Source organism: Plasmodium yoelii, assembly GCF_900002385.2.
Source record: "Plasmodium yoelii strain 17X genome assembly, chromosome: 14".
NCBI classification, from domain to species: domain Eukaryota; phylum Apicomplexa; class Aconoidasida; order Haemosporida; family Plasmodiidae; genus Plasmodium; species Plasmodium yoelii.
The window spans coordinates 1838385-1865807 of record NC_036186.2 but is presented as its reverse complement, the minus strand read 5'-3'; the positions used below and the strand labels follow the sequence as shown (position 1 = coordinate 1865807).

The following is a 27423-nucleotide window of genomic DNA, read 5'->3' as shown; positions in this document are numbered from 1 at the left end:
AATTTTCATTTCAGTTTTTTCCACATATATATATATGCATGTTATATGAATCGAATTAAACACAAATACATTGCGAAGATTTACTCCATTTCTGTATATATTTTTTTATCTTATATTTTTATATCATGTTTTGTTTCGAATATATACTATATAGGGGTTTATCTTTATATAGAAATTGTGTTATCATTACGAGGCGATTTAAACTTTGTTAATATAAAACAATGTTTATGTTGGTTTTTGAAATATCATAAATTTGTTTAAATTAAATTTATTAAAATTCATGAATATATTTCCGCTTCATTTTTGATTTACTGGTGAGCCGCCTTTATATGGGATCCCAATGAAACGACTGTATACATTTAGTATGACAACTGTTGACAATGCAAATGTCAATGTAACGACTAAAACTCCGGGACCAATTTTATCGGTGTAATCTATGGGTTCTTTATTAATTAGTGCATTGGCTCTTTTTAAATAAATATAAAATGAATATATAATAAAAAAAATAGCAACAGGTGCCATAATAATTCCAGAAATAAACCCATAAAAATTTGAGAAATTAAGAAGGGTTATAGAAATTGTTGAAAGTAGTACACTAGTATTTAGCCATTGTAATAAGGTTCTTTCATTAGCAAAAAATGTTTTAGGCTCCACTCGAACTACTGAATTTTTGGGGATTTTATTATCAAAAATTTGTTTTTTTTTAAAAAACAAACGCTTAAAAAATGAGAAAATGGTACCAGAAGGTGACTTAAAGTTTTCACATCTTGTATCACACTCTGAATCTAAAAGAGGCTCATAAAAATTTGTGTTTTCTATTGTATATGTATTAATTGGGAAGCATTTATTTGCGTTGGAATATTTCATTCGGTTATTATCAGAATTATTGTAATTTTTATTGCAATTATTATCATGGTATTTATCATTACCATTCCATTCTGGATGTATATTTTTTTTAGAATCATAAATACTATGGTATGTATTATTGAAAGATTTATTTTTCTCTATTTCATTTCTAAATATAACTTCACTTTGGTGTGCAATTCGTGCAGACGCGCCTGTGTATGTAATACCCTTTTTATATTCACAATTAATTTCCGATTTTTTTTTCTGTTTTTTTTTTTTTTTTTTTTTGGCATTTCCATTTGTATAATTATTCATATTTTCAGAGACCATCATATTGCTCCCGTTACTGACACAATTTTCTTTATTATAATTTTCTGAGTAATATTCCGTTTTTTTTTTTTCTTTTTTTTTTGAGTTATTAATTGTTTTCGATTTTGTAAGGTTGGTATGTGTATAAACTACCCAGTGTGGATAAGTTGATATATGATTTGAATAAAATAAGGATATACCTTGAAGAAAAGAAGAATATCCCCAAATTTCTTTAACACCTTTAAGGTTATTTAATTGAAGTATTATATTTTTATCAGTATTTTCTTTTATACTAATATCAATAATAGCATGATCAAAATAGGAATATTTCTTATTCCCTTTTCCAATTCGAATACTTTTTTTTTCATTTAAATTATTGATAGTGTCAATTATATTTGTAGCGTTAATATTTTCATCTATATCGCTTTTTATATCCCCCTCTACACAATTATTTTCTTCTTCTTCTTCATCATCATCACTATAATCATTATTATAAATGTCTCTTTTATCATTATGAGCCCAATAAGATATATTTTCGTCGATATATCCTGTTACATTTTCATTATAAAAATGCAATCTATTTAATTTACTTTTAATATAACTTTTAAGTTTCTTTTCTTTAATCTCAGAAATGTATTTTTCTATAAATTTTTGTGTTATATTATCATCTTTTTTTTTTATATTATTAACACTATTATTTGTACTAACCAAATTTGACTCATCTGTTTTAGAAGTAATATGGTCAGAATTTTTTTTTTTTTGAAATGCTGAATCATTTATTGGAAATTTATCATTTTCATTTATAATATTATCATTATTACACATATCATATATATATTCTGAATATAAATCATTTACTGTTTTTATCTCTAAATTTGTGTTTACTAATTTTTCTGGAAGAATATATTTTTCATTGTCATCATGACTGGGTTCATATAAATTAAATTTTTGAATATATGTATTTTTTTTAATATTTTTTTCATCATCATCTTTTGAATAAATATAAGATCGTATTCTAATACATTCATTATTTTGTAAATTCTGATTAATATAATTATGATAAGTGTTTAACATTGGATCATCAAAATATACAGTTATATAATAATTTTGTATTTTATTTGTTGATATTATATCTATTAAATTGTTAAAATTTGTAGGAATATCACATTCTTTTAAATCGTAATATTGAAAAGTAAAATGCTTACATATTTCTATTTTAGCTGATATTAAATCTTGTAGTTTTACAATATATTTTGTATTTTCTACATTTTCTTTTGTCTGTATACACAAATCTGATGTTTTGGATGTATTATTAAATAAATTATTCTCTTTTATATTTATATCTTTTTTAACTAAATTATCATTTTCAATTATCAATGAATTATAAATTTTATCACTATTTGATACATTTTTATTATGTTCCACATTATTATTTAAAATGTCTTGTTCATCTTTTGTATTTTCTTTAACCTCTATAATCTTATTTTTATTTTTTATATCTCTATAATATTTATAGCATATCGATAATAAATATACTAAAAAATTTATATCAAAAGTCATAAAAAAACTTTTTATTACAACATTTATATAAAATGAAGAGCTAACTGTTTTACCATTATGTTTATCAAATTTTTTTGTAATTTTACGAAATCCTATAAAATTTATATGTTTATATTTTTCTAAAAATATTAATGTATTACCTAATTCATTTAATTTTTTTTCTATATTTAATATATCTATAGATTCATCATTTCCTCTTTTTAATTCTTTATAATACATCTCAGCTTCTTTAAACCATTGTTTTATTATTACAACAGTAAACTTATTAATTTTATCCAATTCTGCATTTAAGATATCTTGAAATCGAGATTCGGGCGATTTATATTCTGTTCCGCTTAAAGCTCTTATATTTCCAAAGTTTGTGGTAATTTCTTTTATCGTATATGTAGACGTATCATTTCCTAAGGTACCCAAAAATGGGGAAAATGTGAAAAGTGGGAATACGTGAAAAATGGGAATACGTGAAAAATGGGAAAAATGCAGAAAGTTATTTCCCAACCGTTTCAATGATATGATTTAAAAATATAAGCATACTTCATCTTAATATATGGATCAAAAACAAATAAACACATTAAGTAATATAATACAAATATATAAAGGATGTTATTACCTGTTATCAGTTTTATAACATTCTTTAACTCTTTATATGAAATATAATGATCTCGATATTTTGGATGAGCTTCCTCATGTAATTTTTTGCGAAATTTCATTATGAATATTTATCAAAAATCAAAAAAAACGACAACGAAAAAAAAGATAGATCATATATAGGATAAATAAAATGAATGTTATTAAATTTGTACAAAGTGTGTTATAAACATTTTTAATAATATACCCTAATGGTGTATTTCCTTATTCATACTATTTTCATATCATTATTTATTTTATTTGATTTTTGTAAAATATATTGCTTTTCAAAGTTAACTATTTTACAAAAAACGACCTCTATATTTCCCCTTACAAAATTTATGTTCAATGTTCTAATGTGGTATACACATATGAATAATATATTGAATAAAGATAAATATATATAATAAATTATATGTGAATATACTAATTTTATTATTTTTTTCAAATTAAGAACAGTACAATAATACAATTTTTTAAGCATGTTTGTAAACTAAATTCTTTATTTTTACACATAAATATAAATCCAATTAATTTAAGAAAACTATATTTCTCATGTTATTATATTAAATTTAAAGAAATATAAGATTATTATTATTTTTTTTAATTGCGTTATTTTTTAGCATCATTATTTATGAACAAATTATAAAAAAAAAAAAAAACTTTTCCGAATAAAGAAAGTCGAAATATCCATAAAAATCTCCAAAAAGGCAACAATGAGATAAACAAAATAAAAATGATATCGGACTTTTGTATATATTATTGGAATACGAAAAATATAATCTATGTATATAAATGTATATTATTTTTTCTATACATTTTGTATGATCTGATAAAATAATAAACATTTCTTAATTTAAAAACAGACTAAAATTGTATACTAAAAAGGGATAAGAAATTATATAGAAAGTTATCATTTTCTATAAAGAGCAAAATATTCTTTTCGAGCTTCTATTTGATTAAATAAAATTATAAATTGTATAAAATATATATAGTTATTTTTTTTAACCGTTTTACATTTCTACATTATTTATATATTTTTTACAATTGTATATATATACACTTATATTAAAATATCCAGAAAAAAAAAAAAGAAAGGTTTTAATTGTATGTTTAAAAAAATTTACATTCTGATTTGAACGTTTAACTATGTTGCTGAATAGGGTAAAACTAGTAAAAATATAATTACATAATAAAAGACACAAATTCAATTTTTAATCTTATAATTTCATTCCACAAATTCACTATACATATATATATATTAATAGAAAAAATATACTCAAAACAATGGAACTTTTCAAAAAAAAAATGTGTGTGTGCGTGTATATGTGTGCTTCAAAAAAAATAGGAATAGAAATTTGGTATTTTGTAATTATTAATTTAAAGATTAAAAAAATATAATATATAGTTCTATTATTTTGAGTGTTTTAAAATACTCACAAAAATTGTTAAGAATTGTATTTTATAAGAATAACCCTGTGCTTATTTTCTTTTTGTTTTTGGTATTTTATTAAGGTCTTATTATTATTTTTTTTTTTTTTTTAATTCCAAATTGTAGATAATGTTATTTTGGCTTATGTGTGCAAAAAAAGTCAATGACAAAACAAGGATATAATGCACAAGCGTTGTATATATATAATTTTTTTTTTTAATTATTTTCTTATTTATTTAATTTTTCCTATGATATATAATCTTACCGAATATATGAAATATGCAATATAATATAAAAGTTTCGAATTGCACAATTATATATATATTTTTTGTTTTTTTTCTCAATTATGTTAAATTTTTTGAATGTTATTTTTCTATTTTCAAAAGATCTAAAATAACTAACACTAATCGTATGTTATAAATAAAAAAAAAAAAGAAAAAGAACAAAAGAAAAGAAAAGACAAAAAGTATATTTATAAATGTTGCAGAATTTAATTAAAGATTCAACTTAAAAGAATTTTTTTGGAACTGCGATAAAAAAAAAATAAATTAAAATAATACATATCCAGTGTTTGTGTAATATTTACATAATATACATAAAAAAGTGTATATAGTATAAATGTTGTTATTTCAAAACCTTGTCTTAATTAAGATTTACAAAATTTTGTAGATAAAGAATATATACTTAAAGATTGTTACCTTTGAACATATACATATTTATATAAATATAATAACACCTATGATTTGTTTTGTTTTTTTTTTTTAACGCATCTGTATAATACATCTATTAAAAAAATTAAGAACAGGATGACACAAATGACAATCATTATTTTGTAGAATATTTTATATTTTCTAAATATTTTTTATATTTGTTTTGTCATGAAATAGTTTTAACTAAATGATACACTTATTTTTTAATTCCGTTTTTTTTAAGCATTTCGCCATTTTGTTATATATATATATATTTTTTTTTTTTTTGATATTTCCCCCTTAATATTTTGTGCGTATTTTATATAATATACATAATTTGTTTTTTTTTTTTACAATTTATTTTATATTGTCCCTTATAGCAGTTTTTGGCTTTCAAATATATCTATATGTGTGTATAATTATATCTCTATTTGTATAGACAAATTCAAGCACATTCCTTATCAAAGAAGGGGGATAATACAAAATAATAAAACTGTTTTATTTCACAAAAAAAAAAAAAAAAAAAAAAATGTTCAAATATACAAATAGTGAACAAAATGGAGAAATTCCTCAAGGGTTGGAAAATAAACAAGGGAAAAAACTTGTTGTTCAAAATTGTGGTTTATATATGGATAAAAATAAAAATGCGGGGGTTGTGTGTAACAGAATAACAGAATTAAATTTAAATTCAAGAAAAAAAATATCTTATATAAAAGGTGATAGTTCACAAATGAAAAATATTTTAAATCATGTTGATCATAAAGAATTAGAAATGTATCCAGCTAAAAGACTTTTAACTTCTTATTCAACATATGATAATCAACAAAAATATTTTGAAACCAAACTTGTGCCTGATATGCAAGGTAAAATGAGTATATGTGTAGGAAGAAAAAGTGGAAGCGCAACAGTTAATATTAATATTGATGAATATGATTTAGAAAAAACATATCATACATGGAAAAGAATTATGGGTAAATCTGCTCCACATAATAAATCAAGTTTAGAAAATGACAGATTTTTAACAGTTTCAGAAGATGCAGAAAGAAGTGACAAATTGCCAATTATAAAAAATCGAAATCCACCACATGCTAATCCTGATGGGCCTTTTGAAAAAGAACGATTAAATTTACCTAAACAAGCAAGAGATAATTTGGATAGAACCCTAACACCATTAACAGAATTGAATCAACCAAATGTTCGTGTAAAAAAAAATAATAATATATATAAGGACTCTTTTCATTTATTAAGACCAACTGAAAAAAATATACCTGATGAAAATAAAGGGGTAAGAAGAACAAACTTTCCATGGATAAATTCTAATAGAATAAAAAATATTTTGAATTATAATTATGAAGAAGATGTTGAAAAACCAGCTAAAATTAATGACAATATCCACAATATTTGGTTAGATGAACAAAAAAATAATTCCTATTATCCAGATCATATACAACATAACTATGATAAAAATTATCAAATAAATTCGGATAATTATCAAATAAATTCGGATAATTATCAAATAAATTCGGATAATTACCAATTGAACTCGGATAATTATCAAAAATATTCGGATAATTATCCATGTAGAGATGAAAATTTAAAAAAATATTCAAAAATATATAATATCAATGAAACATTACCTAATAGTGATGTCAAATATAATAAGAAAGAGTATGATAATGTTTATAACTATGATTTGAATTTACAAAAAGAAAATATTTCCCATTTTGGATCCAATGATAAAACTACAAACAATCAAAATGATTATTACTACTTAGAAAATAAAAATTGTTGTAATCATGACAAAATCAAAAGTTATAATGTACCTAGTGAATTAGACAATACTTCTCATGAATATATAAATAATTATCCACACATGGATTCTGAGAATTTTAATGCCCCCGACAAATCTTACAGAGCCCCATCAATGACAGATATATCGTAATCATCAAGATTTCCCCCCTAATTTACCAGAGACATATATATATATTTTTACCGAGTTACATATTTATGATCATATTTCTCGAGAAATTGTAATTCCTATATTTTGTTGAATTCGCACTTTTTTTTGTAGATTTTTTTTGTAGATTTTTTTTTGATTTGCAAATTATTTAAATTACATGAGCGCATTTATATATACGGTTACAATAAATATTTGTTATTTTTGTTCGTAAGAACATAAAGGAATTAATCACAACTTTTTTTAAAGATGTATACAATTGTTGCACATGCATAATAACATATATATAAATGTATATGTTTATAAATATCTACGAAAAAAAAAAAAAAAAACAAGCGTATCAAACGCCATAAAATAAACAAAGTAAAAATATTGGAAACTCATAACAATCCTCTATATATAATGAAACGGATATATAATATATGCTTATATGAAAACATTTAGTTTATTTTTTGTTCTTTGGAAAGTATTGTGTGAACTTCTTTAACTGAGCAAACACACGATTGCATCTCCGCATCGTTTTCAAAATTTAAGGCCATCAAGGGGGTGCTCTGCGAAGGGTAAAATGAAACAAATTGCCATAAAAATAAGTTACAAGTGCGGAAAATAAAATATAATAAAATTGCATAAAAAATTGCATAAAAAATGGCATAAAAAGTGCATCGAGAAAGGACTGGGCAAAAACCAGCCAAGCAACTACCTCATTAATCTTGAAATAGAAATAGAGAGTTTTTCCCAACATGCGTTTGGTCGTGATTTTGTAAATAGAACGTATATCAAATATAGCATAAATATTAACTGCATCAATTTTTACATTTTTGTAATGAAATATTTCAGTTTTATTTAAATTATTTTTTTCTTTTAAATTTTTTGTATATAAATTATGATAATCCGAAAAAGAATAATCCTGATCATCAGGTATATATGATATCAAATTACTACTGGACAAAGAACTTGAAGAATAAATAATTTCTTTGCTTGACATATTACTTTTTGATAAATTAAAATAAGATTGGTAATAATTATATATATCAGATATATGTTCATTTGTTATACTATGAAATATATGATTTGACATACTTGCCCAATTTATATCTATACTATTTAGTTTGTAGCAATCAATATTAAATAAAACATCTTTTTTTTTCAAATCTTTATATTTATGTATTATTATCTTTTCTAGTTTATCATCACAACTATTTAAATATATGTTTTTATCTCCTTTTTTATTTCGGTATTTTTCATTTTCTTTCAAAAAGTTTTTACTTCCTATATCTAAATTGTTGAATATATTTTCTTTCTCTTCATTTCTCTTTTTAATTTCTGATGATACTATACTATTACTCAAATTGTTACTCAAATTGTTACTCAAATTATTATCGCCATCTTCTTTATTACATAAATTCCACTTCTTCTTATCATGCATACCAGATTCAGTAACAGAAATTTCATTCAAATTTCTCACTATAACATCTGTATCACATATATATGGGGCCCCATAAAGAATTAACAAATTATCATATATCATAAGTTTACATAATGATAAATCGGGTTTGTTTTTTATCCACGTATTATTTAATATAGAATTATTTAATAAATCATTGTATGCTTTTGAATTTTGGAAATCTGAATCATTAATATATGTTCCTTCACTGTTTTCTAAAATATTCTTACTATCATAATTTACACTAATACTATTGCTATTCCTTTTAAAGGAAGTATCTTCTTTTTCAATAGATTGTTTTTTGTTATCTTTATAATATAAATATTTTGGTTGCCTAAAATATGAATAAGGAAAATAAGGAATATTTAAAAATAATTTTGAATCAAGTTTGTTGCAATTTAAATATAAATTTGGATCCGTAGATATGTTATTATTTATATTAGATATACTACTTTTATAATATTTAACATATTCAACAAAATTGTTAATAATGTTATTTGATCGTATATTATGGGGTATTATTGGTTGATATACATAATTTATGAAACAGTTGAAAATTTTGCAACTATTTTTTTTTTTCAAATTTCCTTCATAATATATCTTTTCATCTTTATCATTATCATCACTACATTTCTCTAACAAACTACTATAACAAACTACATCTATGTATGAATATATGTTGTATGTATCAAAATTCGTAATATTTTTTTTATTAATACTATTTGTAAACATTGAAAAATTCCTTATTTTTTCATTTACTGAATTTTCTTCAAGTGAAAAACATTTTCTCATCTCTCCATCAATTTGTTCATTCCCATTTTTATTTTGATCCACATATTTATTATCCATTTCGTCATTTCTACTATTTCGATGGGCATATATATCAACCAAATTAATTTTATCGTCACTTTTTTTTTTGTTTTCTTCATGATCATATAAATTTTTTTCATTCATTTTTTCACGTAAATTATAATACGTACCCGTATTCCTTATATCTTCACTTTTATTTATTTCACTTTTATTTATTTCACTTTTATTTATTTCACTTTTATTTATTTCACTTTTATTTATTTCACTTTTATTTGTTTCACTTTTATTTGTTTCACTTTTATTTGTTTCACTTTTATTTATTTCATTTTTATTTGTTTCATTTTTATTTGTTTCACTTTTATTTATTTCATTTTCATATTCATTATGCCGATTTTCTGGGTCATATGGAAAATCAGTTTTTCCCTTTTTATTATAATAATAATCTAAATAATAATTTAAACTAAAATAATTTTTATTTGTCAAGAAACTATTTTTTTTGTTAGAAAAAAATGATCTATCATCTTTTTCAACATCTACATTACAAGAGACACCATCTTTTATCCAAGTCGATGGAGGCATAGACAATGAATTTGATTCTTTTTTTTTTTTTATATAATTAAATATTTTTGAAAAATGAGATAAAGCGCCATCTGAATTATTTTTTTTATCACATTTGATTTTTTCTGTTTTTTTTTTTCTCATTATTAAATCATAAAATGACAACAAATTTATGCAAATATTTTCACAAGTAAGAAAATAATACACCTCTTCAAATATAGGATAATCGTTATATATTTCAGAAAAAAAATCATCTATAAATTTTTTGGGAATATTTGGGGCTTTACATAAATAGCAAGCATTAGATTGATGGAAACAATATTGTAACACATTCTCATCCTTTAAAAAATTATAATAATTTAAATAAAAATTTAAATGATCTTCATAATTATTATTTTCAATAGTATCATCTACAACTCTTCCATTTATAGTATTTTTTTCTATTTGTTTAAAAAAACTATCATTTTTAATTAAAGTATGATAAGAGTTTATACCACCTTCAATTATTGATACCTTTCTCATTTTATATGTATATAATAAATAATAATAAAATGTTCTTACATATTTAGAATTATTTAAATCATCATCATATACTATTAATATTTCCTTATCTGAACTTAATATATTTTCAAATTGAACCTTTAACACTTCTTCATATTTTAAAACCTTTTCTTTTATTAAAACATATAAACTATATGAGCTTATATTTAATTTAGAGTCAACCATTCCATTACTCTTCTTTTGTTCACTATTTGATCCCGAAGATGTGAAATTGCTGAAACGGCTATTGCTTCTATAATTAGTATCATCATTTTCTTCATCATTAATACTATTTTTTTCATTGTTTTTAAAACATTTTTTTTGTTTGCAGATTTCACTATTTTTATCATTTTTATATGTGCTAAAAATATTAACTAATGAATCATTGTGTGTATTTTCCTCCCTTTTTATGGGTGCTGATATTTTTTTTCCTTTTTTTTTATTTCCTTTTTCGATTTTTTCATTTAACCGTTTTTTAACATGATAACATGTTAAAGAAAATTTATCAACTATTGTATCATCATCTGAGTAGTAGTTTTTTAAATCTTTTACTTTTTTTTCACGTATATAATTTATTATATTTATATATTTCAAAGGTTCTAATATATTTTTTACTGGACCATTTTTATTAATTCCTTTTTTTCTACTATTATTATCAATATTTATCATTTTATTTTGTCTCGAATTGTATTTTTGATTTTTATATAAATTGAAAAAAAATAAATTAAGATCCACAACTTTATTTTCTTCCAAATGTAATATGTTACCATTTTCAGTATTTTCTTCTTTCTTCTTTTTCTTATTATCCCCATTATTTACATTGTCTCTTTTGTTAATTTCTTTTAATTTTATTTCACTCATTCTTTTTGACATATTATTATTCCGTTGTTTTTTATTTCTTTGCATTTTATTCTTCCATTTTAATGTATCAAAGATGAGATCATTACTTTTTGAGGCTACTTGGTTGGATATTTTTTTTAATATAATATTATCATCATAACTTATGTTTATCTTTTTATTATATTTTGAGCACAATAAAAATGAAAACAGTAATAAATAATTATATCCAATTTCATGGTTATCATATTTTTTTAAAATATACCATATATACGAATTATTTTTCTGTACTTTATTTTCCTTTTTTTTTTTTTTTTTTTTTATCTTCATACTTCCTACAAATTTTTTTAAATATTTCATAAATATTGCAAAATAATATAACTACCCAAAACAAGTTAACAAATAATATCTACATTGTTTGGATGTCGTTTTAATATTTTTTTTTTCATGACTTACTTCTTAAAATATTCTCATAGTTATTCTCAAAATCTATGTTTATTGAATTTTTAAAATGAAATTTTTTAAAATGTCTATTTGGCCTTATGTCAAGGAATATGTAATTACTGTTTCTTGAAGATATATTTCTAAAAAAAATAATAAAAAATAATAAAAAATAATAAAAAAATAATAAAAAACAATTGATATTAATGTATGAATGAAAAGTGTGTAGAATATTTCTTCTTATTTGTATGTGCGCAATACTTACTTAATTATTTCATACGAATTAATAGACATATAGTCAATCGATTTTAAAAAATTCAGCAAATTATTTTTTTTATGATAATTTTCTGCGGAATTCTCATTTGTCAAGTATATTAAAATGTTTTTTATAAAAAACAATTTATGGGTAAAGGATACAGGAGTATTTTTTTCCAAATATTTTCCTAATGACCATACCTTGAAATAAAAAAAAATAAAATAGTTATAGAAAAAACGTAGAAAAAACGTATACATTATGAAAAGAGAAAGATAGCACCGTGAGCAACTAAAGTGCCCATAACTGTTGCTACCCATTTCGACTTATATTCATTTTTTTTTCCCTTTTTTATATTCTTTACTTTTTTCAAAAAAATTTTATCAAAAATGTTTATCTTGCTCAACAACTCGGGCAAATTTGAACTATCGACGTATATAAATACATTTCTAAAAATAAAAAAAATATGGATATTATGAAATATAAGTAAAATAATATGTAGTTAAAAAATTGCCATATATTTTTATGTCCATCTATATAATGTTTATCTGTAAAAATTATTCCATTTGTTGTTTATTTACCGATGTAAAATTAATAATGCCAAAGAAAAGAAAAAGAAAAAAAATGGATTGCGCTCAAGAAGAAATATCAAATATATTGAATTCAAAATCTCAAGATTACTCTTAGATGCAAACAAAGTAAGAAACCATGATGCTGCGTATATTTCTGGGTTCATTTTATTATTCTCTAAAAAAATATAATAGTATATAAAAATGTTCAAAATAAGTAATATACAAAACAACGTATAAATGTGTATACTTTTTTGCAACAAGTTATATTAGCGATTCATTATACCAAGAATTTCTGACAATACAGGATCGTGATATTTAATTAATATTTTAAACAAATAAAAAGATATTTGAAGAAAAAAAAATTCATCATCATAGTAAAACTCTTTCAAAAATCTGTTAGATGGTCATAAAAAAAAATATAAAATTAAATCGAAATAAAGAACGAAACTTATGAAATTTATAATAATATATTATCATGTATATGCATAAAACATATAGAAATTGAGACAACTTATATATGACAATACACCTAAATACTTATAAATCTGTATCATAAAAATAAATTAAATATTTTTATTTACCTTTGCACAAAATTTTGGAAACAAAAATAAACGTCAATCATATTAAAGCATTTTCCCTTCAGATAAAAAAACAAGGCTATAAAGGTAAGTAGCGAAAAATATATAAATATGAACAATTGATTATACAGAGTTGTAAATATATATTCGTGTGTGATGTGCAGAAAATTAAATACCCATGCAATCATTCCCCGATTGTAAATTCATAAATAAATAAAATAAAAAAAAAAAAAAAAAAAAAAAAAAACATAACTGAGTAAATCTATATAATACCTAAAACTTCGTTTAGCCCCTGTTTATATTTAAATTGGAAGTGGCTACAAGCATAGTTTAAAAAAATGTTAAAAAAATAAATTGCTTTTTCATTTTGTTTATCAATTCTTGTCCTGAATACGTCTAAGTCAACTGTTTTCTGTTGAATCGGGATAAATAAATGTAGAAAGTATGTCTATATGAATGTGGTATGGAATATAGAATAAGTTTACATGTAAGAATGAATCTTTAGAAAAAATATAATGATAATAATAATGAAAGCAATTACTTGAGTTGCCTCATTTATGTTTGGGTTTTTCAAAAAAGATAACAAAAGGTACACTTTGTAATTAAAATTCGCTGTGTCTTTACTCTCATCATGTATTAATAGTCTTTTGAATATAATTCGTCTGCAAATTATTTATGAAATGTTCATAACAAATGTTATATTAATGAGGTTATGTAAATTGCGCACACACGAATATAATGTATGTGCAGAGATATGCAAATAAAACGCAGTGATATTATTTTGTCCATCTCACCTAATTATCCTAGGAACATAAAAATTAAACCTAAATAAATATAGCAATAGCTCTTTCTTAAGATTTTCATTAAAGTTTTTTAATTTATAAAATTTTTTATTAAAAACGTATATGTCGCAATTTATTGAAGCAAAATTATATTCGTAATTTTCAAAATATTCTTCTAATTTTTCATTTTCTACTTCATTGAACAAAAGTTTTATGTATTTTTCCTTTATTTTATCTTTTTTCATTTTTTGTGCAAAGTATCACATATGTGTGGATGTATATAATTATATATATTGATGTTATATTATTTATATTTTGGTCTTCTTAAGTATTTAGTAATGATATGTTACAAAGCATTAATTATCATTACATTTCATTTTTTCTCCTTTGCATTTCATTAATTATTCTTTCTCCTTTTTCGCTTTGTCAATTGATTATTTCATAATTTCGTTGATTTCCTAATTTCTCCTATTTTATTAACTAAATCGCTTTATTATTTTTTTTTCATCTTCTAATATAGCTATTTATGCTTTGCTTTGCATTTTTTTTTTTTTTTTTTTTTTTTTTTAATATTATATTGATTATTTTTGGCTACCTCACCATCCGTAAATTATCCTTTTGTAAATACTTCTTTTTTTCACTATTTTGTTCGTGGTTTTTTCGTATTATTGGGAAATTATCCTTAAATAAATAAGTATAACGTTTTTAATAAAGACGTACACTTATGTATGTAAGCAAGTCACAAATTGGCATAACTATCCCTATGACAACAAAAAAAAAAAAAAAACAAACAAATACTGTTACATTTTTTTTTAATTAAGCTAGTTGATATTTTTATTCACCTTAGCAAAAAATATAAATAATTTTATATAACCATTTTACCTACTCACAAAATGAAAAATAAAAATAAGCTCAAGCGATGTTTAGACGTAATATTAGGATGAAAAAAAATAATTAAATTGTTATGTACCTATAGTTATACATATTTCAATGTATAGGTGGCTTATATATTTATGTGTGTATTTCTATAAATATCTTTATGCATGTATGTATGTAGGCATTATACTATATTTTAAATTAATTTTTTCTTAATATACCTTTATACACTAAATATTTAACATCCATTATACATCATTCTTAATTTCCATCTCTCCATGTTAAAGTACATCACGAATAATAAAGATGAAATAATTAAAAATTATAATGATATACAACCATCAAATAAAGAAACAGTTCTGTTAAACTATTTGGGGGAACTCAAAAAGAAGGTTTCACATATTCCTCAAAAATTGCATATATATAGTACATATGCATATTGAAATATCACTATTAACATGCCTATTTATTTACATGTATATACTAATATCCTCAGTTTAAAGACTAAATTTATCTTTTGCTTTTATTTCCTTAGCTTAAAGAAACATATACAATTAACTTTTGCGAATATTTTATTGACGAATATGGAATGAAAAAAAACATTTGTTCATCAATAAGACAAATTTATTTTCCTTTTAAGTAACATTCATAAGGAAACTAAACATACATATATATATATTATGTATATGCATATATTCTTTCCTTTTTTTGCAAAAATTGCTATAAAAAATTTTGTACTAACATAAAAAATGGTTATTGAGTTTCCCATTCAAAATTTATAATATATCCACAATTTGTATGCATTATTTTTTTTTAATATAATTTTTAGTGAGGGAAATAATTATAAAGAAATATACACATTGATTAAAAATTATTTTACCTATGAAATATTACTACAAAAAAAAATTAAAACGTTGTTAATGGCTAGTACCCCTTTAGTTTTTAACTGGAAGGTTTCTATATAAAACATTTGTTATTACATTCACAATTTGTTAAATATATTTATAGTTTTTTATATAGTTGAAATTTAAATTCTATATTTATAGATTGCCGATTGTTTAGACTTATCTTGTATAATTGTATCCGCGTTGAGAAGTAAAAAAATGACAACAAATAAAGTTGTATTATATACCCATTATAACAATCATATGTATATATATAATTGTGCTGAATGTATCAGAAAAATTATATTTTTTTCTCATTTAAGTATATTGTTTGTACTATTTCGGATATAATTCTATTTAAAACTTTTATTGTGCAGCAAAAAATTATGAAGCTTATGTTGTGTGTGGAGAAGCCCCCTTTTCTATTTGCTCGAAAGATGATGTACCATAAAAAATAAAATAAAATAAAATAAAATAAACAAAAATATAGCGATAAGCCTAATTAATATCATAACGATATATCAAAAATGTGTACCAGAAAAATATATAAAAAAACAGTTGTTATAAACAATTAAATTTTTTGTCGCAGAAAAAATACATTTGTGAATTTACTCACAAAAAATATAAAGAAGCTCAAGGGGAAAATGTAGTTATTTTTTTATTTAAGAAAAATAAAATAAATTTTAATTTATTCATAAAATACTCAAACATTTTATTCTCTCTAACGACTATCACTTAGATAAATGCTATAGATATAAGAGAAAAAAAAAAGAAATATAAATTAGTCCTAGACATATATAAAGGATGGGTATCAAGCAAATATAAAAATAAAACAATAGTAAAATAAATAATAATAATATATATGTATGTATATATGCGTGCATATATTTCAGATAAATGAAGATACATTTAAAGATGACAGTCCAGAATATGAAAACGATTTTTACGTCCATATGTGGATACTCATAAAAAAAAGTTTAGATGTTGATAAGGACATTTTTATAGAAGTTTCCTCAGGTTGTGCAATCAGACAATGTGATGTATATAGTGAAGAATATATAAGAGCAATAAGTTTTTATTTTATTGGAAATATATGACTGTTTTATGTCTTTGTGATTTTTTAACAGGGAGAGAATATGCCATTGATAATTGCCCATACAAATCTATCTTTTATCTTTGGAACGAAAAAAATGTTTATGTATAAATATTTTTTATATACTTAATGGAAATAAAATATTTTTATAAAAAATAATATATATATCTTATGCAATATTTATTTTTTTTTGTAAGATAAATATAAATAAAGTCGAAAATATAGATATATTAGTATCAGAGATAAAAAACAAAGAATATTTTATCCCAGCTTTTTTCGAAGAAATCAAAAACAAGGTTTTCATAAAAAAGGAAAATTATTTTTTAATAAATTAATTTATGTTTTGATTAAAAATTATAAAATTAAAACCTAGTAAATAATTACTTTTAATAAACATTAACATATTTTTCAATATATACTTTTTCAACGAAAGGCATTAATTCCCATTATTGAGAGCAACCCATATATAATACGAAAGGATATATTTCTTTTAAAATATCCACAAGGTATTTGATATATTAAAAATGAATATAATAAATAAAACATCAATGTCTTACTATATGAATAAGTAATATTAAGTATTATAACATTTTTTTATATAATTTACAATTTTTTATATGCAGGACGAAAAACAACATTTTTTAAAAATTGTAAAAAGGATGAATATATTGATTTTCTCCAGGTTTATTTATATTAGTTTAAACAGACAACTGTCTAGAGACATCCATATATATATGTACATAATATTTATATACATAAATTTTTATATGTGTAACTTTTACAGTATGACGGTTTAACAGAAATGCACACTCATTATTCGAACAGATTTTACACAAGTGTTGAATCAGTTTGTAGCTTTTACAAACATAGAAGGTAAATAAGAGTCTTAAAGTTTCTCAAAAATTGTATACCCTTATATTTTATTATTTTAATACTTATATACAAAATCGCTACACATAAACATATCGCATTTCCAGAGATAAAAAAATAAAAAAAATATACCTTCCAAATAAATTTAAAACTATCGAATATTATGACGAAAGCAATCACCACCTTTTAAAAAGATTTGCAAATGTACAAAAAACTATAACGAAATAATGAAATAACGAAATAACGAAATAATGAAATAACGAAATAACGAAATAATGAAATAAATATTTTTCTAGTGTATTAGTTTATTTTGCTCATATATAAACATAATAAATATCGATAAGATATGTACGTTCTTGTTTTATTTATTTTTTTATTTATCTTATGTTTCCTTATTTTACAGAGAATAGGGTTTTATTTGCACTTCACTTTTTACTTAACTAGGTAAAACTATATACCCCAATACGTACACATATTTATAAGTGTATAAAATTTACATTATTAGTTATAACAACAAATTTATATTTTTTTTATGTATGTTTCTTCACCTTTTATTGTAGATATGATGGATTAACAAATTATATTGAAGTAAAATAAATAACACAACCTAAGCAAAACAACATCAAAGAAATTATGAATAAATATGGAAAATGACTATATTATAATTTTTCTCAATTTCAGATAAAAGATTATAAACTTATAGAATATTTTATTAATCGAAATGATAAGTAATAAAAGAACAAATATAATAAAAATAAACTGTTAATTATTTGAATAAACATTATTATTTTTTTTTCACAACTTTCAGTGTAATATATCGATCTATGAATATCTCAAGAGATGTAAAAACAACTTACAAAATTAAGGTAGGGTATTGTTGCCATAAAATTATTTAATGTTTATACAAATATACAACAAAATGATATATTACACATATCCCTTTTGTAGACTTTTGATGGAAATGAATATTATGTAACGAAAATTACCCTGAAATATCGAAACAAAGTAAATCTTCATTCATAAAAATATATAATTGCTCGAATGAATATTTTATGAGTTTATTTTTGGTTTTTATACATTTATTTTGTTCCATAATTTTATTTTTTTTTCAATGAAGAATCAAACAAATGGAATAAAGAAAAAAGTGTTTTTAATTCCAGAAAACAAAATAATCCTTGTGTATTATAATAACTATAACAAAATAAGTAACATTTTCCAAGTTTATGAAAAACATATTATATATAACCCAGACATAGAAAAGGTATATATTATTATATATGTATATTTTTCTCAAGTTTAAAATTTGTTATTTTGAATTTTTATTTATGATTTTATACAAATTAAATATTAAGTAGATAAATAAATTAATAAATAAAGTGATATAGTAAATCATCGCCTCTTATGTTGTTTTTTATTCAAAATGTAGGATGAAGAAGTTGTATTGTATAAAAAGAATTTAATTTATAAGCATTTTGTAAACTATGGAGAGCCCTTAGAAAACGAAGTAATAAAAATAAATGAAAAGAAATACAACAAAACTGAAATAAAAATATACTAAATAATAACACTTTAAAACAAAATTAAAAAATAGTATATTTATTTGTGAAAATAACATAAATATATATATGCGTGTGTATTATTTTTACTGCTTATAATAATGAATAAATTTGCTTAACGAAAAAGTAAATATTTATTATATACATATACGTGTGTGAATTTCTAACAGACCAACTATTTAATTAATGAAGAACGAGACGTATTTGAAGATATGAAAAATACATACAACAACATTATATGCTCTATAATGAAGGTTTGTTTATTTTTATTTTTTATTTTTATTTTTTTACTTTTATTTTTATTTTTTATTTTTTTATTTTTATTTTTATTTTTTTTTCTTTCTAAATAATTTACCCACTTAGGAAAGAGAAGAAATAAAAAAAACAGAAGATGATTATCAATATTCTACAAATAATATTACCAACATAAATGAAATAATTTATCATGAAAATAACGAAATAGAATTTTTCAATAAAAATATAATGAAAGATAATTTGAATGTATATAATTTTTACAAAGATTATCCTTGGAATGATTACACACAGGTGTCTATGAAAAATACATTTTTTTCGTCAAAAAATAAAATGCTTGAAATCGAATTAATGCGTGATGAAATAAAATATATTTCTTTGGAAAATAAAATAAATAAATATAACAAATAACATAATAATATGTAAAAAATATTATAAACTATTTTTTTTTTTTTAATTATTATACAATATAGTTAATTTTACTATTTTACCTTAACATTCATAAAAAAATAGACAACAATCTAAATAATTTTTTTTTTTTACAAAGTACAAATTTCTAATATATGCACATAATCATGCACACATATTTCCAATTTTGTTGCGGGGAAATTCATAAATATACCCACAAAAAAATCGGATATTTTGTGAGAAAATAAAACACCTTTCAATATTCTAATATATTATATATATAATATATATTTGTCTATTGTTTTTCAAATAATATACCAAAAAAAATTATCAAATAAGAATAATTCTAAAATTAGTAACATTTTTTTTTATTAACAGTTCATAATATTATTATATATTTTAAACGTTACAGTTTTAATTATGGCTTTCTAGTATTTGTTAAATGTTTTAATTAAAAAAATAATAAAAAAAAACAGCTGTTGTCGCTCTAATTAATAGCAATAATGAACTCTTATATAAATTTTGGAAAAGAATAATGCATTTTTTGGTATTTAAAATAAATAAATATATATATATATATAATTATGATTTACAATTGTTTTATGCATAAAAGAAAAATCCAGAATAATGCATATGTCCTGTACATTAAAAAAAAATAATTAAGTTAATTATATATGCTTAATATATGCGTGTATAATTTTTAATTAATACAATGCGATATTTTCAGTTTTATGAAGCACAACTTAAAATTACAACTTTAATGTTGTCTTTTTAATAATTTTAATTATCGATTTTTACTATATTTTTATAGAAATTCATTATTTATTCTTTAAATTATATAATATTTTAGATAATTGCTATTCCCATAGGTTATTTGTATTTGTCAAATATTTGCATATTTTATATCACCAAAGAACAAGAAGTATCATTCACTTATTGTGCTTTTGTTTTAAATATTTGAGTATTTAATTATTTTAATATTTATTTAAAGGTGAATTAATTCTCCATAAACTATAGTAAGAGTAATAATAGTAAAAAGTGGAATTCCCTTTCGACTATATAAAGTTAAATTGGTGGAATAATGAGTTTTCTACATATGAAAAACAATGAAACCTTTTATCATTCCAATATACCAAACATAAAAGATGAAGGACAAGAACAATTAGAAAATGATAAGAAGGTATTCAAAGATGATTTATCTTTAGAAAAGAGGGATCATGAAGAAATATATTCAAATAGCCATGTGTGGTATTTTCATAAAAATTCATACAAAAAAATGGAAGTATTAGAGTTTAAAAAAAAGGAACAACTATACACCCTTAAACGTTAGAAAAAAATATTATCAAATAATCGAAAATTATAATGTTAATGACGATTAAAAAGTGATAATTTATTTAAAGCATGTACTTTTAGCGTGTTTTTCATAAATGTATATTACATCCTTGTTTCAATATATAGTAATTACAATTCAATTGATCTTTATATAAATATATTTTTTTTATTTCATGATAGGTAAAGGAAAAATCTTTGAAAATATCCATAAGGATCAAGTAATACGATCCCTCAAAAATGAACTAAAATTGGATAACGAAAATAATGTTGATATAATACAACTAAACGAAGCAAATGTCATCCAAAATTTAAAAAATAGATACGAAAAAAACAAAATATACACATTTCATGCATCGTTGCTATTAGCTATTAATCCATATAAACAATTAAAAGATCTTTATGATGTGAGTATAATGAATAATTATTTATGCAAATTTAAAAATACTAATAGCAGTGAAAAAAATGATTGTAAAGCGCATATTTATGATATTGGTAACATGGCATATAAAAATATGGTATTGAAAAGAAAAAGACAAACGATTGTTGTTTCAGGGCATAGTGGAAGTGGTAAAACAGAAAATTGCAAATTTCTTTTCAAATATTTTCATTATATTTTTTTTCATAAAAATTCGAATAATGTCGGAAAAATATATAAAAGCATGAATTCATATGTGAATGATAATTCAGATGCAGAACAAGATGAAAAAGTAAAGAAAAATATTTCCATGACATCCACCAATATAAGCATAGAAGAAAATGGTGATATGTCAAGATATGAAAGGATTGATAAACTTATTTATATTAATAATATATTAGAATCCATGAGTAATGCCAAAACAATAAAAAATAATAATAGTAGTAGATGTGGAAGAATAAACGAATTAATATTTGAAGAAAAAAAAACAGATAAAGATATAATGTTTAATCATTGCTTTTCTAATATTAAAATATTAATTTTATTATTAGAAATTAATAGATGTATCACACAAAATGATGGAGAACGAAATTTTCATGTTTTTTATCAAACGATTTGGGGTTTAAACGATGAAGACTTAAATAAAAGAAATTTAGTTAGAGATGTTAAGGTTTATAAACTATTAAATAATGATGTAATGAAATATAAAAAGGGTTCTACAGATAATTGTGATACAAAAAAAATTGATATTTATGAACAAAATAAGCAAAAAGATGAAAAAAATTTTGAATATTTATTGAAAGGATTAAATTATATAAAATATGACAAAAATAAAATAAATCATTTTTTTGATATCATAGCAGGGATTATTCATTTAGGAGAAATAGTTCCAGATGATTCAAATGTCACATCTAACACCTCTAATCATGAGTCAAGCATGGAAAATCCTTTTTATAGATACAAATGTGCATGTGATTGCCTAAAAATACATGTTGAAGATCTTAAAAATTTGATTAAATATAAAAATATTCAAGTTTCAAATGAAAACATAAAAACCCCAAGAACTAAAGAAAACTCCTTATCTACTTTGCACACCTTAATAAAAGTAATATATAAAAAATTATTTAATAAGATAATAAATGATATAAATATGACTAATTTGAGTGATAAGGAAAAGAAAGAAATGTTAAATTCACAAATATATGAAAATAATAATAGTATCATATCAATATTAGATTTGTACGGTTTTGAAGAATTATCATGTAATGATTTTGAGCAACTATGTATTAATCTAGCTAATGAAAAATTAAATAATTATTATATTAACAATGAAATAGAAAAGGAAAAAAATATTTACAAAGAAGAAAACATATTATGGAGTGATTTAGTGATTCCCTCTTATGAAGATACAATCATTTTTATTGAAAAAATATTTGGAGGGTTAGATGATATAACTAAACTTAATAATTGTGGTCATAAAAAGGTGGATGACAATTTTTTTACATATTTGTTAAATAACGAAAATAAATATTTGGAGAAACATATATATGGATTTTTAAATAATAGAGATAATCAATATACAAGTAAAAAACAAAATATAAAAAAAAATAAATTTTTTATCAAACATTATGCAGGGCATGTAACATATAGTATTAATAATTGGATACACAAAAATAGTGATAAAATAGAGGCCGAGATTGAGGGTCTTATTAACACATCAGCAAATGTTTTTCTAAGTGAATGTATAAAAGATGAAGTAACTGAAAATTATACTACAAAATCATCAGAAAAATTAACAGAATCATGTAAAATTAGCAACACATCTGTTGGATTAACTAATAACAATTGTAAAAAAAATAACATACTTAGTGTCAGCAAAAAATATATTAAGGAGTTGGATAATTTGTTCACGAATTTAGAAAAAACAGATATGTATTATATAAGATGTGTATTGCCAAATGAACGTATGGAATGTAATAATTTCAAAAAAGGAATTGTTTATTCTCAACTCAAAGAATGTGGAGCTAACGAAATGATTAAAATATTAAATAACGGATTATCACACAAAATATTAAAAAGAGAATTAATCGAAAAATTAAAAAATTGTATAGCCAAAGAATTAGTACATTGTAATGATAACGATATTATATATTATATTATGAGAATATTTGATGAAGATAAGTTTTTTAAAATTGGAAAAAAATACATTTTTATGAAAGCTCATTTATATACGCAAATTAATTTCTATATGTATGATAGTAATATTATAAATGATAATTCGCTAGTTGATAGACAAAAAAAAAAAAAAATTTTAAGAGATATAAGAATAATGCGATTTAAAAGGTGTGTTACAGTTGCAAAAATTTTTAGTTGGATTAACAATTATTATATTAAATATTTAACAAAAAAAAAAATTATGAAAGAAAAAATTTGTGATTATATGTATAAGATATATTTAATACGAAGGACTATATTAAGTGTCAAAAAGTCACTTTCTTATAATGTTAAAAAGTTAAACAAAATACTATGTGAAAAAGCGTATCAAATGCCTTTTAAAAAAATTAAAAATACCAAAAAAAAGAAAAAAAATATAATCAATCCATTAATTAGTATTACCAAGAAAGAAAGTGTGCAACATATGAGTAAGGAAACCAAAAATACAAATAATGATAAAATTGATTCAGAGGAAAAAAAAGAAAAAATAGTTGAAAATAAAAATACAGAAAAAATCACGACAAAATGTGAAGAAAATGAAAAAAATGAAAAAAATGAAAAAAATCCCAAAATTAACATGTTGTATAACAGCGGAGAAAAACTATTTGTTTGTACTCCAGATAATTATCACTATGTATATAATAACTTAGATTGGATAATTATATATTCAAAAAATAAAATAAATTTTTATAACATATCTTATAGTTATGAACAAATAGATAAGAAACACATTTTAAATTATAACAAAATTGGAATTAAAAAAATACATAATGATACAAAGTGCGAACAATGGAATGAAAAAACGAATGAATTAAATAGAGGAAGTGTAAATTATGAAACTGAGAAAGATTCAAAAAACGGGTTACATAATATTGGCAAAAATAGTTATTGTTGTGTTAATCAACATCCTTTATATAAAAATTTGATCATAGGAATTGATGAAGAGTTAAATATCGTTTTGTTTAGTTATCCTAATATAAACACTATTAGACGTTTTATTAAAAAAAAAATAAAATTAATAAAAAAAAGTAATGATAATTTGCCAAACACATATTTACCTCAGTTATATAAAAGTAGAAAATATAGTGAGCATTTCTTTGAAAAAAAAAAAAACTATTTAGAAAGCATAATAAAAAATGAAGAAATGGTTAACTATGACGTAAATGAGAAAATGGATAATGAGTCCAATTTATTTGATGATAATAATTTAAACATGTTTATACATATGTATAAAAATATATATGTTTTAAGTACTTTAGATGGTATTTTATCTAAATTGTGTTCAGTAAATTCAGAACATTTTGATAATTATAAAACGATGGAAAGTGTAAATAAAATGGAAAATGTAAATAACATTATAGAGAATAACAACAAAGAAGTAAAAAAAGATGCAAAAGATAAAAAATGCTTTACATATCTAAAATCGTTAAAAAAAGAGGATTATATATCAAAAGAATTGTATACTAATGAAACATTTAAAGTGTTAAATATATCATTTTTATCAAATAGTATAAATTATTTTGTTTATTTATCATATGCATTAATAAATGAAAATCATTACATATTATTGACAATTGTTAATTTGTTTTCAAAACCTATTTATACATATACTATACATATAGCTATAAATAATATAATAAAAAATGATGATTTTGTGAAATTTTTCATTAAAAATTATAATAAGATATATCAAAATAATAAAATAGATATCCAAGAAAATATAGAAAAACAAGAAAATACAAACTTGATGAAAAATAAAGAATATCTAGATAAGTTTTTAAGTACAATCAAAATGTCCATAATTAATAATTCACATATTTTTATTTATGGTTGTTGCATATTAAGCTTGGTCGAAATAACAAAATTTAATTTAAATAGTGGAAATCCCTATATTAAAGAATATGAATATAAATATTTACAGTTAAAATTTAATTTATATTGTTTCGAATATTTTAACAATGTATATGATAGATATATGAATAAGTTGTCTCACGATTTAAAACATAAATTAATTATAAATGATATATTGGGAAATGAACAAAAAGAGGATGTGGAAAAAAAAAGTAAATTAGTTCACTTGAATATTTCAGAAAAAAATGAAGAACATAATCCATCATTATATATAAGAAATGAAAACAATGATAATTTGTTTAGTCAGGAAAATGAAAATTCAGGAAACTCATTTTATATTTTTTCATTATTTAGTAGAATTTATTTATTAACAAATAAGGGATGTGAATCAAATTATTCTCAAGTTATATTTAATTATGATGATTGGAAAATTTTTAAGTTAAAATTGAATAGCAGCAATAATAATAATAATAATAATAATAATAATAATAATAATATTGCTGAAGATGATGAAAACAAATTATGTGCCTTCCAAGGGATATTGAATATGAACATAAATTATTATTATAAACAAAATTATTATAAAAGTCATGTTTCGTTAAATTCTTCTATTCAAGCTACTATACAAAAATATGATGAATATTTTGCTGATGGAACACTTCACCATTCTACTCATAAATATGTATATCCTGATGTGTATGTATTAAGGATTAAAAATAGTAATTTTACAAATAGTTTTGACAAAAATAATAATTCAGATGAAGAGTCCTTTTATTATAATTTGAAGAATAACCAAATGTTGAGGTTATGTACCCATGGAAATAAAAAGTCTTCGATTCTCAAGAACAGGTACAAATATGATACAAACTGGTGTATTTTGCATAAAAATATATATTGCTAATTTAGTATATACAAGATGGAAAATGTTTCTGATAATTATACCCCTACTTGTTACGCCATCATTACTACTACAACTACTATCATTATTACTACTACTATCATTATTGTTATTTATTTTATTTTTTTATTTTTTTACTTTTTTATTTTTATTTTTATTTTTTTTTATTTTTTTATTATTTTTTTTTTTTTTCAAGAAATTGTTCCCCTCATAGTGTCTTGGCTTGTACGCCTCTGAATCATTTGGACACCATTTTATTACTGGTAATAATGAGCAAACAAAATATTTTATAAATTAATTCAATGAAAATGTAGTAAAAATGGATATACATGTATCAATTAGATGAAAATGTAATAAAGTGGATATACATATATACCTTTTTATAATTTGCAGAATTACACTAGCGACAAAAATTTATATTTTCTGGAATTTGTCAACATTGTGAGCAGAAAGAAGAAAACAGTTCCAATTGAGGAATAAATAGAAGTTTTAATTTTATATCATTTATTATTACTATATATTGTGTTTGTTTGATATTT

At 21.6% G+C, this 27423-nt stretch overlaps 5 protein-coding genes across 5 annotated transcripts; 3 read left to right on the top strand and 2 right to left on the bottom strand.

Annotated features, from left to right (window-relative positions):
• Positions 1-297: 297 nt before the first annotated feature.
• On the bottom strand, positions 298-3425 carry PY17X_1447400 (vacuolar transporter chaperone, putative; the record flags this gene model as incomplete). The annotated part of the gene is made up of 2 exons (XM_022957634.1): positions 298-3116; positions 3326-3425. 2 exons carry the CDS (start codon positions 3423-3425, stop codon positions 298-300), a joined length of 2919 nt encoding a protein of 972 aa, XP_022812992.1.
• Positions 3426-5992: 2567 nt separating this feature from the next.
• Positions 5993-7405, top strand: PY17X_1447300 (uncharacterized protein; the record flags this gene model as incomplete). Its single annotated transcript, XM_722760.2, has 1 exon — positions 5993-7405. The coding sequence occupies one exon, from the start codon at positions 5993-5995 to the stop codon at positions 7403-7405; it is 1413 nt and encodes a 470-aa protein (XP_727853.2).
• Positions 7406-7860: 455 nt separating this feature from the next.
• On the bottom strand, positions 7861-14480 carry PY17X_1447200 (TBC domain-containing protein, putative; the record flags this gene model as incomplete). Its single annotated transcript, XM_022957633.2, has 11 exons — positions 7861-7971; positions 8121-11944; positions 12066-12193; positions 12316-12506; positions 12668-12752; positions 12885-13050; positions 13159-13268; positions 13457-13532; positions 13727-13865; positions 13995-14115; positions 14248-14480. The coding sequence occupies 11 exons, from the start codon at positions 14478-14480 to the stop codon at positions 7861-7863; spliced, it is 5184 nt and encodes a 1727-aa protein (XP_022812991.2).
• Positions 14481-15128: 648 nt separating this feature from the next.
• On the top strand, positions 15129-20177 carry PY17X_1447100 (conserved Plasmodium protein, unknown function; the record flags this gene model as incomplete). The annotated part of the gene is made up of 24 exons (XM_022957632.1): positions 15129-15164; positions 15399-15503; positions 15647-15750; positions 15941-16064; positions 16158-16206; positions 16373-16437; positions 16585-16641; positions 16735-16803; positions 16889-17012; positions 17123-17193; positions 17286-17384; positions 17522-17594; positions 17712-17770; positions 17873-17961; positions 18066-18162; positions 18362-18402; positions 18519-18546; positions 18640-18686; positions 18767-18824; positions 18907-18963; positions 19076-19219; positions 19385-19462; positions 19685-19768; positions 19878-20177. The coding sequence occupies 24 exons, from the start codon at positions 15129-15131 to the stop codon at positions 20175-20177; spliced, it is 2058 nt and encodes a 685-aa protein (XP_022812990.1).
• Positions 20178-21255: 1078 nt separating this feature from the next.
• Positions 21256-27364, top strand: PY17X_1447000 (myosin J, putative; the record flags this gene model as incomplete). The annotated part of the gene is made up of 4 exons (XM_022957631.1): positions 21256-21499; positions 21687-26835; positions 27081-27147; positions 27278-27364. 4 exons carry the CDS (start codon positions 21256-21258, stop codon positions 27362-27364), a joined length of 5547 nt encoding a protein of 1848 aa, XP_022812989.1.
• Positions 27365-27423: the final 59 nt, after the last annotated feature.